General features: G+C 38.1%; 1 protein-coding gene across 1 annotated transcript; it reads left to right on the forward strand.

Moving 5' to 3' along the window:
- Positions 1-2,119: 2,119 nt before the first annotated feature.
- On the forward strand, positions 2,120-3,213 carry LOC124260787. The gene is made up of 3 exons (XM_046695105.1): positions 2,120-2,152; positions 2,517-2,903; positions 3,040-3,213. Exons 1-3 carry the CDS (start codon positions 2,120-2,122, stop codon positions 3,211-3,213), a joined length of 594 nt encoding a protein of 197 aa, XP_046551061.1.
- The last annotated feature ends 13,530 nt before the right edge of the window (positions 3,214-16,743 follow it).

The following is a 16,743-nucleotide window of genomic DNA, read 5'->3' on the forward strand; positions in this document are numbered from 1 at the left end:
GTGTATGATCTGTTGGTATTATGCTTCATGATGTAAGAAGTATTCCGGCTAGTATTTTACAAATGCAAAGTTTCATAGAACAATGTAATGCAGATACCTTTCAGTACCTACTTACAAGTAAACGATTCTGTTGCATTATTAACCCATCATCACATCGCAAAAAAGGTGTACATGCATATATATTCTTGTGATGGAATGTCCTCAATAAGGGAGAAATAGTTTCTTTTCTTACAATCTGGAAAGTACGTTGTAAATAATGTTAACATTATGTCCCTGAAGCTGAACTTATGAAACCACCTTACTTTGTTTAAGATATGGCCATCAATATCAGTTCAATTCATCTTTCTACAGTTCCATTATTCATTTACTGGAAATCCTTTCCTCCACAGTGGCACACAGCAGTGCACTTTAGACCAGCTTTGTAACACTGACAAAGGCCTGTGCAAGACTTCGTACAGGTACAGTGTGTCAGTTCATAACACTGATCTTGTGCCTGACCTAGAGTTGTCCACTATGGTATATGCCTACTTGTGTCCCCAGTCAGCAAGATGTAGCAGAGATGTACCTGACCTTCCTGTAATACTTCACGAATTGCGTGTTTTTTTAGGGCTGCCTGTGTCTCTCTTGAAAAGATATGCTGTCTGGCTTTTTATCTGACTGACGTTCCAAGTCATACATAGGAGTGACAAACCGCTCAAGGAGCCGCATTGTGTTGTCAGATATATTGCTGGGGCATCTGCTGGTGACAAGATTGCTTGGTGACGTTCGCATATACATCACAAGACTTAGTATCCCAAGCACTTTTCTTCCCGATCCCGCCAAAAAAATGAAGTTACATCGCAATTTGTGAAGGCATGCAATACTGACAATGCCTCTTTCAATGGAAAGAGGGTAGTTCCAATTTCATGTGCATCTATATATATATATATATATATGCTGTGCTTGCCTACGCCAAATTATATCCATACTCAACAGGTATCTGCTGGATGTTTGTTATCATGACAAGGACATCTGTGTCGGCAGTCCTAATCAGCAGCATTTTGTGCCCACCATATGAAGCAGCAGACATGTGCAATGCAAGGCCACCATGTACAAAACTGGCAAGAAGCTTTGCCAGTTACTTTGCACAAGTGACGATGCTTTGACTATTCTTCTTAGACCCTTGTCACATTTTTCTCTGCTGAATGCTTCAGGTGTCCCAAACAATGTCCAGTCTGTCCTGGTATTCAAGATACTGGAACACGTATGGTAGAAATACATTTTGGATATAGTCTTGAAATATTATGGATGTTCTTGGGTGAAGCATCTGCACAATCATGCCGCTGTCAAGTATCACTACAGAAACTTCTTTAGTAGCATCTGGTGCCTCCGCTTGTAGATGTTCAAGTTGTACTTGAAGGTCTGCTTTGCTACGAGATCTAATTTCACCCTTCTTGGAAAATAAAGGAGGCCATGGTTGATTTTCCTTCTCTTAAGCTATCGAGCTAAAGTTTTGACTCAACTACCTCTAGAATGCCGATCAAACAATTACGTAATGTACAGCCTGGTAAGCAGAGCACAGTCATCCTCCTCGTCTTCATAGGAACAGGAGTCTTCCGTCTTGAAAACAGTAGCAACTTGTTCTCTGTAATTGTTGCTCTATTGGTTTTGATCTGCCAATGAACCTTTCTTTTACTCAACTCTCATATTGAGCTGAATTCTTGCAATCACCCATCCTCATGGGTTTTCTGTCAATCCAACTGCACCCCCATCTACTTTCATGTGATCATTGACTTGTTCATGAGTCTGATATAGTGCCATGGTCTTTTAGTTTTATGAGCTAATCTCAACCTAGTTGCAGGGGGTTGTCGTCAAAAGGGCCGAGGCTAAAAGTCAAATGGGCCGAAAAAGGGCCGAAAATAAAATAAAATTTTATAAATAATAATGTAATCAATTACGTAGTAAAATAGTATGAATAGTGTTTAGTTTGTTGTTTTTGTTATTTTCAATGGAATTTGAACATGAGACTCAGTGTCATGACTAATCCGTGTGGGATGTTTGTTTTTGTTGTTGAACTCACTTCAATTGACAATATGGTATATAACCTGCTTCCCAACATACAACATTCACAACACTAACCATGGCTGTCCAGTGTGCGCAGTGCTCTAAGACTGTAAGAAGAAATCAGCATGCCTTAGAGTGTGATCAATGTCAGTCATGTACACACAGGATTTGTGGCACAGGGATGACTCGTGACGGCAACCTAGACTTATGCAGAAGTGGAGAAGCTTAATTTCTTGTGTCATTTATGCAAGACAAGTATTCCCAACTTCACTCTCCTGTTGGATTCTTCAATAGATGCTCTAACAGTTGCTTTCGAAGACACTCTTGAAGTTCAGGAAGTGTAAGTATATTTAACATCATAATGTATAACATATAACTTAATGCCGATCAAACAATTACATATATTAAATATTTTCAAGTTTATGTATTTTAATAACACAAATTTTTATTGACATAACAGATCAATGGAGTAGGATATTCTTGCGGAGGAGCGGGAGGTTGAAGATCCTCCATACACGTTGGTATTGGACGGCTCACAGAAATCAAAACCCAAGCTGGTAGACAGGAATGTATTCACCTACGTAATAAAGGTATTGTTACATCTTAATCCTATTATATCAACCATACTATACCTGGATATTTCTATATTTAATGTTATTGTTTTTGACGTTATATTAACGTTATATTATTACATCTTTCAGCAGGTCACTCAGAATAAGATTTACTACAGATGTAGCAAACGTCCCTGTAAGGCAACTGTTGTCGAGACCAAATCAACAGGAGACAGTGCGCCAGGCAAACATAACCACAGCCACACAGCAGAGGCAGGCAAAATTGTTTCAGTCCAAGTAAGAGCTCAGGTGAGTAGTACTTTCTATTGATTGATTCCTAATTAGGATTAGTTGAATTGTCAATTGAACATCCTTAATTGTTAATTGGTAGATTTTAACGAATTGAATTGAATCTTAATTGGATCAATCAACCTTGTTGTTATAGGTGAAGAGGACTGCAACGCAAGACCTGTTTAAGTCTGCCAGGTCAATAGCTGAGGATGTCACCAGCGATATGGTAGATCCAATACTGCCATCCGGGAGCAGAGACAACCCTGAATATTTGGCTCGTATCGCCAACAGGTGTAGAGAAAACCTTCGGCCAAAGAATCTGAGGTAATCTTTTTGACTCGTGTTAAGTTTCATTATTTGTAAATAACATAACATGAAATTAAATAACACAACAAAGTAATTGTAATAGGGTATAATATATTTATTATATGGATTGCAGCTTGTCGAGAGCTTCCTGCCTGAAGGGTTCCTGCGTGCTGATGTCAGGGTGAAGGGAGAGAGGCATCTCTTCTTTGCTACTGACCGGCAATTGGCTCAGTTATCCATGTCACAGCAGTGGTTTGTGGATGGGACATTTAAAATAGTTTAAAATCCCTTTTATCAACTACTCTCTGTACATGGATATCTGAAGGCCACTCTGCCGATGAAGATGATGCCTCTCTGCTTTATCCTCATGTAGCGTCGCAGGACCATCGACTATGGAAAAGTCATACGAAAGATGTTGCACGTCCTACCCCGTCCACCCCAAGTCCGATACATTATGATGGATTTCGAAGCTGCCACATGGAAGGCATTTGATCGACTCCTCCCCGATGTCAAGCTACGCGGCTGTGTTTTCCATCTTACACAAGCCATCTGACGACATTGCCAGGAACTTGGACTTCGGGTAACACATTCATTCATTCGTATAAGCATCATATTCATTTCGCCACATTTTTCAAAGTCATCTTCTGGTCCTATTCTTGTCATAATCATATTTCATATACCTTTTTTCTTTTCCAGAGAGCGTATCGCGAGAACAATGCAGTTCACAAATTCATCAGGAAGCTGATGGCTTTGGCCTTTCTACCAGTGGCACACATCAGACCTGTCTTCCGTCAGCTGAAGATGAGACCGTCGTCACAGAAGCTGGTTGATCTCTGTGACTACATGGAGCGACAGTGGATGAGTCACTCCATCTTCACAGTGGTCAGTTGGCGTGTATTCAACCAGTCAGTCCGCACCAACAACAATGTTGAAGGTATGTATAGTTAGTCATTCAATCGAAAAATGATTAAATTCAATATTTAAATGTCAAAATGGATAATATTTAACACAACAATATATATTATGTAACAACTATTTTTAAATTTTACGTTGCCGTCGCCGGATGACTGTGCGGACATCTGATCAACAACTGGGACTGTACAAGCTGATTCCAGCTCTCCATAAAGAAGCCAGTCTCCTGCCACTCCACGCCCAGCTCCTCCGTGATGGAGATTTGTGAAGAAGTCGGCGTCTGTTGACCAGGCTGAAATCCTTGCTGCTTGGCGGCTGTACAAAGAGCTACAGCTCAGCCAAACTGCGCTACTGACAATGTGTTCCAGAGTGTATGCCCCAAGGGTGCTGAATGAACGAATGAACAGTGTGTCAATTATGAAGTTGTGTGAATTATGAAATTATGAAGTTGTGTGATTTATGAACAAATGAAGTTGTGTGAATTATGAAATTATGAAGTTGTGTGAATTATGTACGAATGAACTTGTGTGAATTATGAATGAATGAACTTGTGTAAATTACGAACGAATGAACTTGTGAAAATTGCCAAACTATTATTTTTGTTACTTATGTGAACTTGTGTTGATTAAATATATGTATTGCAATTACATGAAAACTTGGCTACATGCTTTATTAATGTTATGCTGATATTATGCTATATGTGTCAATACATAATGTAAAACCTTTCTAAACTTTTTTTCTGTTCGGCCCATTTGACTTTCACCTAGGCACTTTTGACTTTTTGTCACGGCCCTTTTGACTTTTTCCATCGGCCCTTTTGACTAGGCACTTCTCGGCCCTTTTGTCCTTCGGCCCTTTTGACTAGTTCCCGTTGCAGGTACAGCAACGTGCAGTGAAGTTGGACAAAGTACTGTGACTATGTGTCCCAGTCCACCCAGCTGTGAATGGGTACCTCGTTAGGATGAGAAAGCCACAATAACTCGGTTCGCCTAATGGCAGCAAGAGTTGTATACTCCCCAGGGACAGTGTGCAAAGTTCAAGCTCAAGAACAAGGGACCAATACTGAAACTGGGTTTGAGAAGCTGAGTTTGCATCACACCGACTTCTAAAAGTCAAAAGGTCTTCTTTGTTTGGTTCTGTTTCCTGATAGTGAGCATATGCCTTGTGTTGTAGAAGGAATAGTGTAACGGCTGTGATCTGATGGGCAGGTCTTGTTCTAGCTTGAGGCAAACCCAGCTACGCAAATTGCAGTTGTCCATCCATTTCCTTCAAACCAGTCTCAAAGGATCCTAAACCCCATTATTTCAATATGCAGTGCACCAAACGTGATAAGGAAACTGGCTTCACCATATGATTCTCGAAAGTTCCACTGGATTGTTTTAGCAATTGCATACATTTGCATATGTCAAAAGCTTGTAGGCTAGCTCAGGTTGAAAGATTATCTGGTGGAGTGATTGTCGTAATAAAACACACTCTATCGTACAATAGACAACAGATAACAGTTGATATAGATAATGTTGTCTGCATAAAGTTAGACCAAACTAGCATTGGTAATGATAAAGATATACTTATTCTTGCTACCTATGTCCCGCCCATTGGCTCAACATTTTATGTGGCAGCTGACAAGATGACTTCTATCAAGCATTTAGATCAGTGGTTGATAGATAACGCAGATCACGGGTGTGACGTCGTCATAGGTGGGGACGTAAATAATAACCCGCCAGAGAACTGAACAAAGGACCAGACGAAGCAGCATTAACTGAGGAAACCTCAGTTCCAGTGAATAAAAGACAATCTTGTGATAATTGTGTGAATACATTTGGTCGCAAACTGCTTGATTTTTGTTTCTTGCATAACTTGCACATGTTTAACGGTAGAACTCCGGGTGATAGCAAGGGAGACTTCACCTATATTATTTATTATAGGATATTTATATAGCGCACATATCAACGCACTAGTGCATGTTTAAGGCGCTGGTATTTTTTTCCCTCGATCATTGGATGTCAATATCAACTGCACATCGTATTAGTAATCTCAACTCCCTGGGGAGTATACAACTCTTGCTGCCACTAGGCGCACCGAGTTATTGTGGCTTTCTCATCCTAACGAGGTACCCATTCACAGCTGGGTGGACCTATAAATCACAACAAGGATGTAGTGTTGTGGACTACTTGTTTTATCTGTCTCATGACTTACTTGTCGACTGTAGGGTCGAATCAAAGCAAATGCCTGTAATCCTTTGTTTTAAATCTACAACATTGTCAGATCCTGTAACTAAGTAAACGCAAAATGCAGAATGTAGCACCAATTTTACATATAAGTGGTATGAGAATATGACTCCATTATTCTTAAGCTCAATAAATACATCATACCCCTCGTTACATGATATATCTAAGAGAGTTGAGGGTAATCTTACGGAGAGCACAGACATGTTTGTAAATGCTATTGTTTCAGCTGCTGAATGTATGAAAAGAAAAGTTAGAATTAGTGCTGAACAACGGCAAAAAGGTTTTTATAATATGAAATGTAAAATTGCCAAACAAGAAGCGAGAAAACACTTGAGCAGATTTAGAAATAATAAAAGTCATGAAAGTAGACAGTTGTACTGTCAGATGAAAAATAATATAAATATATATCTAAAATGTCTAAATATCATTACCAGAACAAGAAAAGAAGGTTACTGTATGATAATGTTAAAAACTCGTCGAGATTTTGGAAGGAATTAAGAAGTCTCTCTCGTACAGATGTTAGTACCTCAAACATTGAACCAGACATGTGGATGAACCATGTTAAGAATGTATTTAATAGTATAGATACCCAGTTTAAGGTAGATTTTAAGCTGTATGATGATAAACCGTTAGATGAAAATGACAAATGTATTCTTGAATCGCTAATCACTGATGTAGAAATTCATGATGTTATTACCCATATAAAGAGTGGTAAATCATCTGGTCATGACCATATTGTTGCCGAAATGTTGAAATGTTCTTAAACTCTCATTACTCCATTTTTAGGGAATGTATTTAATCGAATGTTTGATTCAGCATTATTTCCTGAGCAGTGGACTAAAGCAATTACCAGCCCCTTACATAAGAAAGGTAATGAGGATAACCCAGATAGTACAGGGGAATTTACCTTCTTTGTTCATTGAGTAAAATATATGCATGTATACATAGGGGATAACTGTACTGTGTTTGACGAATTGGGGACGAAAACCGGTGCTTATATAGCCGCAAATTTAACGTTATATCGGCTCCGCTTACGCGTCGCCGATATAACTAAATTTGCGGCTATATAACCACCGGTATACGTCCCCAATTCGTCAAACACAGTACAGTTATCCCCATTCTAATTCAGCTCGTTTTACGCTGTTTTTTCGTGAAAGAAATTCATTATTTAAACCAGGTCAAAGTTTCTCTAGGTCAAAGGTTAATCATATCACTCCTTCAACTTCCACCATCGCCAGAGAAAGTAGTTCCGTTTTCAAACTACACACGTTTATAATGTGCACACAGACTAAATTTGACAATGATGAATAGATCATAGTATTATCGATAAAATGGACGGTATTATGATGAAACCGCCCTCTAGTTACATAAATGAGCAGCCCGCTGATTCCTCAACTACGGGCCATTATCAGTTCTGTTGTCAAATGACGTCATAGCAGGTGACGTCACGCTCCATAATGACGTCATCAACCTTGTTTCATGATCTAACAGTGTTGGGTCAACAGCCCGTTGCGAGTAAGTTGTTTGAACTTAAATTTATGATACTGTTTTGTCTTTTTAAACACAAATTCCATCCATTTTAGCTGGATAGGGGAGTTAATTGACCAATGGCGTCTGCGAATGACAATGTCCTGCGAAACAGCGTTACCCAAATAGTGTAGGGATACATTCAAAGGTTTCGTTGAATCGGTTTTCAAATTGCGACCGTATATGCTGATTATACGGTCGGAAATTATTAGCATTGACCAATCAGAACTCGTGTTACATACTAAGTTGAATTAGAATAAATAACAGATTGACTAACTGGGCTACTATACGTGATAAACTTACAGAAACCCAAGCTGGAGTTTGACATGGGTATTCTGCTATGGACCATATATTTACCTTATATGCTTTAATACACAATTTTTTTATTAAAGAAGAAAAAGAAGCTTTTTGTCGCCTTTATAGATTTTAGGAAGGCGTTTGACTCCGTTGACCGTAATAAACTTTGGGAATTTTTATATTCATCTGGATTAAGTGGAATGATATTAAGAGCACTTCAGAGTATTTGTACATCTGTAAAATTTTGTGTTAGAAGTAATAATATGTTCACTGATTACTTTGAATGTCCAGTCGGTCTGCGGCAAGGTTGTATTTTAAGTCCGCTTTTTTTTCTTTCTTCACAAATAACCTTTCTTTAGAAATTGCTAATAATGGAAAATATGGTGTTCAGCTCTTCCCTGATATGATCGAGATATTGTTATTATTATTTGCAGATGATGTGATTTTAGTCTCCGATGTAATATCTGGTCTTCAAAGACAGCTTAACATTTTAGAACAATATGCAGATACGTGGGGTCTAACAGTAAATTTGGAGAAAACAAATATTGTAGCTTTTAGAAGAGGTGGGCGCCTGTCGAAGCACGAAAGATGGTTTTATTAGGGAAATAATGTTATAACAGTAGATTCGTATAGATATCTAGGTATTCTCTTTGCGTCCTCATGTAAATTTAATAAATGTATACAATATTTGTCATCTAGGGGTAAACGGTCTTGATTGGAAGTTATTCATCACCTGTATAAACTAGATATTGTCGATTATTCTGTTTTTTTTAAGGTATTTGATACCCAAATCTAACCAATTCTTTTATATGGTGCCGAAGAAAATAATAATTTCTATAAAATTGAAAATGTCCATCTCACTGCATGTAAGAAGTTTTTAACGTCGGTCCACAGACACCAAATGCCATTGTATACAGTAAATGTGGCCGATATCAACTGTAAATAAATGCACAATGTCGATTTGTAAAATACTGGTTAAAACTTGTGTCCATGTGTCACTATAGAATACCAAAGAAAGCCTATGACATGTTACTTTATTATGGTAACTGTGGATATGCAGCTTATACTTTTTGTGTTCGAAATCTTTCACATGTTTTGGGTATGTATGGTTGTCTCCAGGTGTTGGTGATATTTCAGTTTTTCTTCAAATGTTTAAGAATGTTGCAGTTGATATGTTTTTACAGTCATGGAATGGTATTTTACAAGACTGACTGACTGAGTTTGGTTTTACGCCCCTTTTAGCAATATTCCAGCAACATCACGGCGGGGGACACCAAAACTGGGCTTCACACATTGTACCCATGTGGGGATGCGAACCCGGGTCTTCGGCGTGACGAGCCAACGCTTTCACCACTAGGCTACCCCACCGCCACGTATTTTACAAGAAAGCTCTCGATGTAATGTATATAGACAATTTAAAAGCCTACTGGAACCAGAAAAGTATCTCACTCTATTAACAAATAAAAAACAACGAAATATAATGATAAGACATAGGTTTGGCACAATATTAAAACAAGCATTGTCACTAAGGTGACATAACCCCCCGCCGCAAATTATCAAATCAAACTTATAAAGTAATGATAGTTTAAGTTAAATGTCAACAAAAACATGCCCAGTCAACCTCTCTTGATGTCTTGCTCTTTTGGTTTTCAAGACTGTCTTTGACATGAATGTCTTAGTGTATGAAATATGCAAAAATAGTACTAAAGAAATTGCTTTTTGAAAAACATTTAAGGGAAGTCTTGAAAGTCTTTGAAGAAGATCCAGTGAACTGTTTTAGAAATATCTTGCTGACAATTCAGGTTAACATGCTCAAATCTTCAAAGTGTCTCTGTGACGTTGAAAATTAAGTGAAGGTCACCAAAATCGACTGGGCCCTGCGCCTTCCCTAGATAAAGCTTTGTATTGAATATGAAGAATATGCAGTTAACGGTTCTTGAGATAGCTTAACATGCAGGTTTACATGCTGAAATCATCAAAGTGTCGCCATGACCTTGAAAATTAAGTGAAGGTCACCAAAATCGACTGGGACCTGCGCCTTCCCTAGATAAAGCTTTGTTTTGAATATGAAGAAAATGCAGTTAACAGTTCTTGAGATAGCTTAACATGCAGGTAAAACGTTAAAGTCCCCTTGTGACCTTGAAATTATGGTCAAGGTCACCAAACCTGACTTGAACCTTTCTTATACTGTGATGAACCTAGGTACCAATTATGAAAAGAATCTAGTGAACGGTTCTTCAGATATTCCAATTCGTACGTACGTACGCGCGGCGGGGGATAATTAAAAGTTAACGAGGGAAGGTGGTTGGAATTGAATTAAGTCAGCGATTATGCAACAAAGGAATTGAAGACGAGTATCATTTTATCCTTGTATGTAAATACTATAGGAATTTAAGACAGCGTTATATACCCTGTATGTATCACCACAACAATGATGTATTAAATAATTTATGTAGATATGTTTGTCAAAGGTTGATATTAAGAGAACAATATGTTTGAAATCTGTAGTATATACAAAACATCCATGTACATTGTATGTAATTCATGTTCGATTTAAACATATAATTATATGTGTATATGGGCCAATGGCCTTCATACAAATAAACAACTTGACTTGACATACAGTGGTTGATCCATGGTAAGCACAGGTAGCTGACCTGGATGTAGCTGCTCAACAGCTTTTTTAACCACGTTCGTTGAATGTAGTATCATAGCAACAGATTGTGCACATTCATGAAACAGTGCCATAAGCGTGTTTTCCATAAAAGGGAATCATCCTTGCCCAACTCCTGTTTCCCAGTAGTCCTTTCATGTGTTCCAAGCTCATGATCAAGTATTGTGTTAACACCATGTACATCTTGAGTAAAAGGTCCTTTTAAAGGAGGCACATAATGATTCGTCTTGGTAAAACATATGGGGGTACATTGGCATATGGTAACGGCAGCTTGATAATGATCTTCCTATTTTTCCAATCATTTGAACTTATTTGATGTTCAATTCCATTCAGCTGTTGGGTGCTGCATTAATGAAATATTCGCCACAAGAATGCTCTACAAAATGTACCGTCTGCTACACGCAACCGTCTTAGATTGTTCAAGGGAGGTAATTCCAATACTACTTGCAATTGAACTGATCGCATTTAAAAGACCATACACATATGTGTATATATTAACAAAATATATTTTAAAATTCATAGCTATAAAACAATAGACATTGTGGAACATTATGGATAAAAATGTATTCATCATGTTAATCATGTGTTAATTATTTTATAAATAACAAAAAGTAATACTTTAAATGTACAAGGAAATGATTTTTGGTATTACTAGCTAGAACATTCAGTAACACGTAACAAGGAATTTTTAAAATCCTAAATCGAATTGATCTGAACAAACATCACTCACATTATGTGCAAACATTTGAAACACTCTTTAGAAATGTAAATATGGCGGCCATCTTGGAATGTTGTTAACACCAGGGGGCGCTTCATACTAAATGTAAATTACCTACAGCACTATGATGAAAATTCCTTAATAAAATACTGAAATATGACAAGATATTTATGATATATTGAGCATAGGCTGACATAGTCAGATATTTCAGTCAAATTGGCGGACATCTTGGATTTTCGGCCACCAGGGGGCACTACTGAGGTGGATCAATATCCAGAAATGTTTAGAATTGTTCGATGTATCAGTGTGCCAAGTTTGGTGCTTTTAACCCAGAGTGCACAATTTTGACAAAATCCTGGCCTTAACCGCCCACTCATACGACATATACTTAAAATAAGTCTGCTGAATGTAGAATCTCCAACTTTTCATCTCTTATTACAATGGTATGTTACCTTGACTTTGTGATGAGGGCTGGGTCACGCTAAATGGTCTTACCACAGTGTGGCCCGGGTACTCAGCACCCTATTGATGGTCGGTAAAGGCGAACTGTTTGCCGTGTTGGTGGAGGGCAGGATTCTTGTGGTTGAGGGCACTGGTTCCAGGAATAGCATTCCTTTGACCAGTTCACGACTTCGGCCCTTACTTCCTCTAGACGGGCGGTAGAATGGACCCGGTAAATCGGCTGGTCATGTCAAGTCCTGTGCATCTATATGTTGCGCTGCATAAATTGAATTGAATAAAACATTTAGAATTTCTGTCAAATATCTTGGCTAAGTGTTATTTTTTTAAAATTTCCAATGAGCAGCTTCCCCTTCATAATTTGCCTTGGATCCTAAAGTACTGTCTGAAATAGAAAAATAAACCTTTTACAAATTTATATCTACAATTTATGTAGTTGATATGTGAAAGTGTGAAATATCTGTTAAACTAAGTTCGGCCTAACTACAGTATCAGTGGGAGGGACATAGGAAACGTAGAAAAAGGAATTTACTGAGAGGAGATTAGTGCAGAAATGAGCAATGCGGTTTTTTTCTAAGCCCAATGCGACTTATTTAGAGAAGAGCATGGCTTTATGCAAATTAGTGTGTGGTGATATTGTATTACAAAGGACACTTTTTAAATGCCCATTTTGAAATTAGACTTAGCTTCATTATAAACGAGAGCTGACGTACAAAATAATAACGTTAATACTGAAAGTATTAAGGAAGTAGCTGCTATGGAGGCTAACACTATAAAAGAAAGAGGTAGGAGGGGTCGTCTCAGAGGCAAAACCAGGACGGGCGTTGCAAACGGGGATTGGGGTGCGGCTGGGGATAGAGTTATCAGCTATAAAAACTATTAGATAAGATAATCAATGTAGACATATTCGATACACATGAAAAAGCATAAAATACCTTTGAGATGATCCCCAGTGCCTGGGGGCAGCACGTGCATTTCATGCCAAATGACTCGACGGTCCGTTGTCATATCTGGCTGAGCGACCTAATTGCCATCTATAGTCTGATCTATTGTTTTCAGCAGCTATTCGTATTTTTTTCTAAGTTTTGTCCGATTTTACGAGTAAACATATTTTTTCTGGATATCCTATTACGCATCCCACTGAACGCCCAGTTAGGCTGAAGTGAGATATTTCGACATATGCTATTTGCAATTGTGCAACTTTTAAGGATACAGAGTAACAGTCAAACACAGTTTTTTTATATCCTTAATCCCCGATTAGTCACGATATGGCTGAAATATTGCCGATGTGACTTAAAATCTTAACTCACTCACCTTAATCCCCGAAGGTTTATAAATGTTGACATTTTTATTTTTCTGTTTAATAAGTAAATCAAACATTTACTGTAGTAAACAGTGCGAATGCTTGAATTTCGTGAACATTGACTTGTAGCCTATAAGATGTAAAACATGAAATGCACGTGTGAAAAGTAAATTCATGAGGTCACCAGGTGCATGTTTGCTCAAACTGAACAAGAACATAGAGTGTGAGCTGGAAAAACAAGTTAAGTTTTCATTTTAATCTTTGTTTGGTAATCCCACGCCTTTCAAATCAAGAACGTCAACGTACTATGGGGATGGATGCTTGATGCCGCTCAGTCTGTTGGTGATGTTGCAACAGCCTATAATTGCCAACGACAAACAAGTTTTATCACTCGCAACGCGTTTCGCGGTGGGTATTATTTTAGATTCAGTACGTGCGTCCATCCACGGGTGCTACCGAGCGTCCGACCGTCCATGCAATGTCGTCTTTTTCCAGAGCAGAACATAAAAACTGTTAAATGTTTCTTGACCAAACTTGGCACATAGATAGGGCTGGGGTGAAATGGTGCCTTTTAGTAGTTTTGGATGTCTGCATAACATATTTTTTGCCTTTCCATGGCAACAACTTTTAGTTCGACTAACATTGGTGGCAGTGCTTCTTTCTGAATAAAGTATTCGACAACATTACTGAGGTGCATCAAACCGTAGCTGCATTTAGGCAGTCTGTTGTTGATACAAGTTTGGTTGCATATGAAGAGTTTACATACATATATTTTTGTTAGATCAATGTGAAGAACAATGTAACATTTGACATAACTAGCTGACATATTCATGAAGAGTACTTAACCATTGCGGAGTACATTGATGACTTTGTCTCTCTTGTTCGTGGATTAAACTGCACAAAAGGTAGGTATAACCTTATTACACTACGACAATGAAGGAAGAACTTCCCGTGAAAGTGAAAAATAACAATAAAAGTTAATATTGACAAAAGTTAATATTGACAAGTACCTATTTGTGTTACAGTGCTTATGCGGTTGTAAAACGGACCGTAATATCTATGTTAAGCACATAACAATATGTCATGCAACTATTTTCCTCCTCATCATATCACAACAGAATATAAAATGTTATGTCTTTCTTGCTGTTCAGCGCCAGCGTGGGGTTTAGTTTCTGCTGTGTTCAGTGTTTTACATGATCGAACACCAGAGGTAATACTCCTTTGACGACAGGTTTATATACTACACACATGTTTCATTTCAACGTCAAATATGTTCTCGTCACGATATGGCTGAAATAATGCCGATGTGACGTTAAATCTTAACTCATTCACTCACTCACCCAGAGGTAATACGGCACAGACATGTAGTCACGTGCCGAATGTATCGCCCGTGCACGATTGTCACGTGCGTAAGTATCAACATTAGTCATGTGGCTCGTGTCCAGTAGATCACGTTGTCGCTTTGATCCAGTATTCATGGAACCCGTTTGCCCCATGTTAAATGGAGGAGACGAAGACGTATCTTTCTCCGCCAGATATGCTAGTGAGGATGAACTGATATCTTCGTCTCAAGTTATTGCCGATGGTCAGTTGAAAGTCGACAACGATGACATTTCATCAGATGGTGACGATGTTAACTCTTCTACCAACTGTGAAGATGACAGTATGAAGATTGCACGCAAGCCCGAAAGATGTTCAGGTACATATTGTATGAAGTCATATATACTGGACAAAATAAGTTAGGGATATTGTTATTTTTATGATTGATATTATATCAGTGTGTCAATGAATAAATAGATCAGTATTCATAATTTCAAAATTTACATATATCCCTAACTATTTTTGTCCAGTATATGTTAATAATAATGGACAAGAAAATATCCTCCCGTAAACACTTCTCCGTCCAACAATACCTTAATTATTTGACTTATGAATGTCTATAAAATTCATACTGGCCACATCCAGACTGAGCCAGTTCCTTTGTACATTTACACCACGCATTCCTATAACGTAGTCAGGCCATGCCAATGAAGAAATAACTTGTTTTGAGAAGTTTAACGCTAAGTAGTGCTGGTTAACAGAACTGTCGGAAAAGTTAAAAATCATTTGTCCCATTAAAAGTATAACTTTCACATACCTTCTTTCTTGTACCACTTACCTATATCTATCCTGAGGTTTGAGGTATATCATTCTCAAGGAATGCTATGGACGACTTTCCAAGATATGAATCTAAACTCTTTATCAGCAACTTCAGCAAATATTTTGGTCTATGCTTTCATAAATCTAGTGATTATTTTTCAAAATGGCATTTTTGACAGTATTTATTATTATTTTTGTAACGAAAGGAGACAAAATGAAATTGAAAGCAATTCTTTAAATATTCCTGCATTCCTGTATTTCACATTCTTACTATATTTTCTTTCTTGTCTAGACCGGTTTTCTGATCCTAAAACGGGTGAAGAGATGATCGCCCTTGGACAGAAAAGCATTCCACAATGCAGATAAGAGTATGGAATGGGCATGCAGACTTTTTGAAGAGTGGAGCGTGGCCCAAAACAAGAAGACAATTAGTGGAGCTTTCAAGGAACAGAGATTGCGCGTGATTGATGTTAAACTTGAGGACTTGCATTTCGTTGAACTTACCTTTTGTTTTTGGGAAGCTACAAGAGCTGATAGGAAGGGGTATCCGGCTAAAACTCTATGCCAATTGATTTTGCTATTACAGATGCACCTACACAATACTGGACGAAATGTCAACTTTCTGGACGATGATATTTTCAAAGAAGTTAGAAACACACTGGACAATGCAATGAAGTCGGGTGATAGTGTAGGGTTATGTTTAGTGCAAAGGAAGGTGGACGTAATCAGTTTGGGACAAGAAGATAGCCTATGGCAAATGGGTTTGCTTGGAGCAAGCGATCCTCAGATTTTGCTGGATACAATATTGGACTACTACATACATACTTGGACTTCATTTTGCCCCAAGGAGTGGTGACGAGCACATAAATCTCTCCATGGATCAGCTGACAATTAAAAACAGTTCAACAGGCGAGTATTTGCAATGCATGAAAAAACCTGCACAAAGAAATAGAACAAAAAACAAAACAACCCCCTCCCTAAAACAAACAAAACAAGCAAATGCAACAGAGGAGGTCTGAACACGTTTACAGTGGCTCCTTAAAGTGTATGTGCCTATTATAACAGAAATAGTCCAGACAGGTTTTTCGTTTCCCTTTTCAAAATATATGCAAGTCTGCGTCCAAGTGATTCTCCATGATCATTCCACCTACAGCCTTTGAAGACGTTGTTTGCCTGTGGGTCACACTTGGCTGACTATATGTTCACCTCATATAGTGTGAACACAACAACCAGTTTCAAATATATATCGATCAATGCCCTCTTTATCGCCCCGATTTCCACCATTGCTTATGCAA

The sequence above is a fragment of the Haliotis rubra genome, unplaced genomic scaffold, assembly GCF_003918875.1.
Source record: "Haliotis rubra isolate DU_JTF1 unplaced genomic scaffold, ASM391887v1 Scf776, whole genome shotgun sequence".
Lineage (NCBI taxonomy): Eukaryota > Metazoa > Mollusca > Gastropoda > Lepetellida > Haliotidae > Haliotis > Haliotis rubra.

Excerpts from the sequence above, each read along its gene's own strand:
- LOC124260787 (XM_046695105.1), top strand. The coding sequence starts at position 2,120 with ATGGCTGTCCAGTGTGCGCAGTGCTCTAAGACT. Across the intron at positions 2,153-2,516 it reads GTGCGCAGTGCTCTAAGACT|GATATTCTTGCGGAGGAGCG; the intron begins GTAAGAAGAAAT and ends TCAATGGAGTAG. Across the intron at positions 2,904-3,039 it reads CAGTCCAAGTAAGAGCTCAG|GTGAAGAGGACTGCAACGCA; the intron begins GTGAGTAGTACT and ends TTGTTGTTATAG.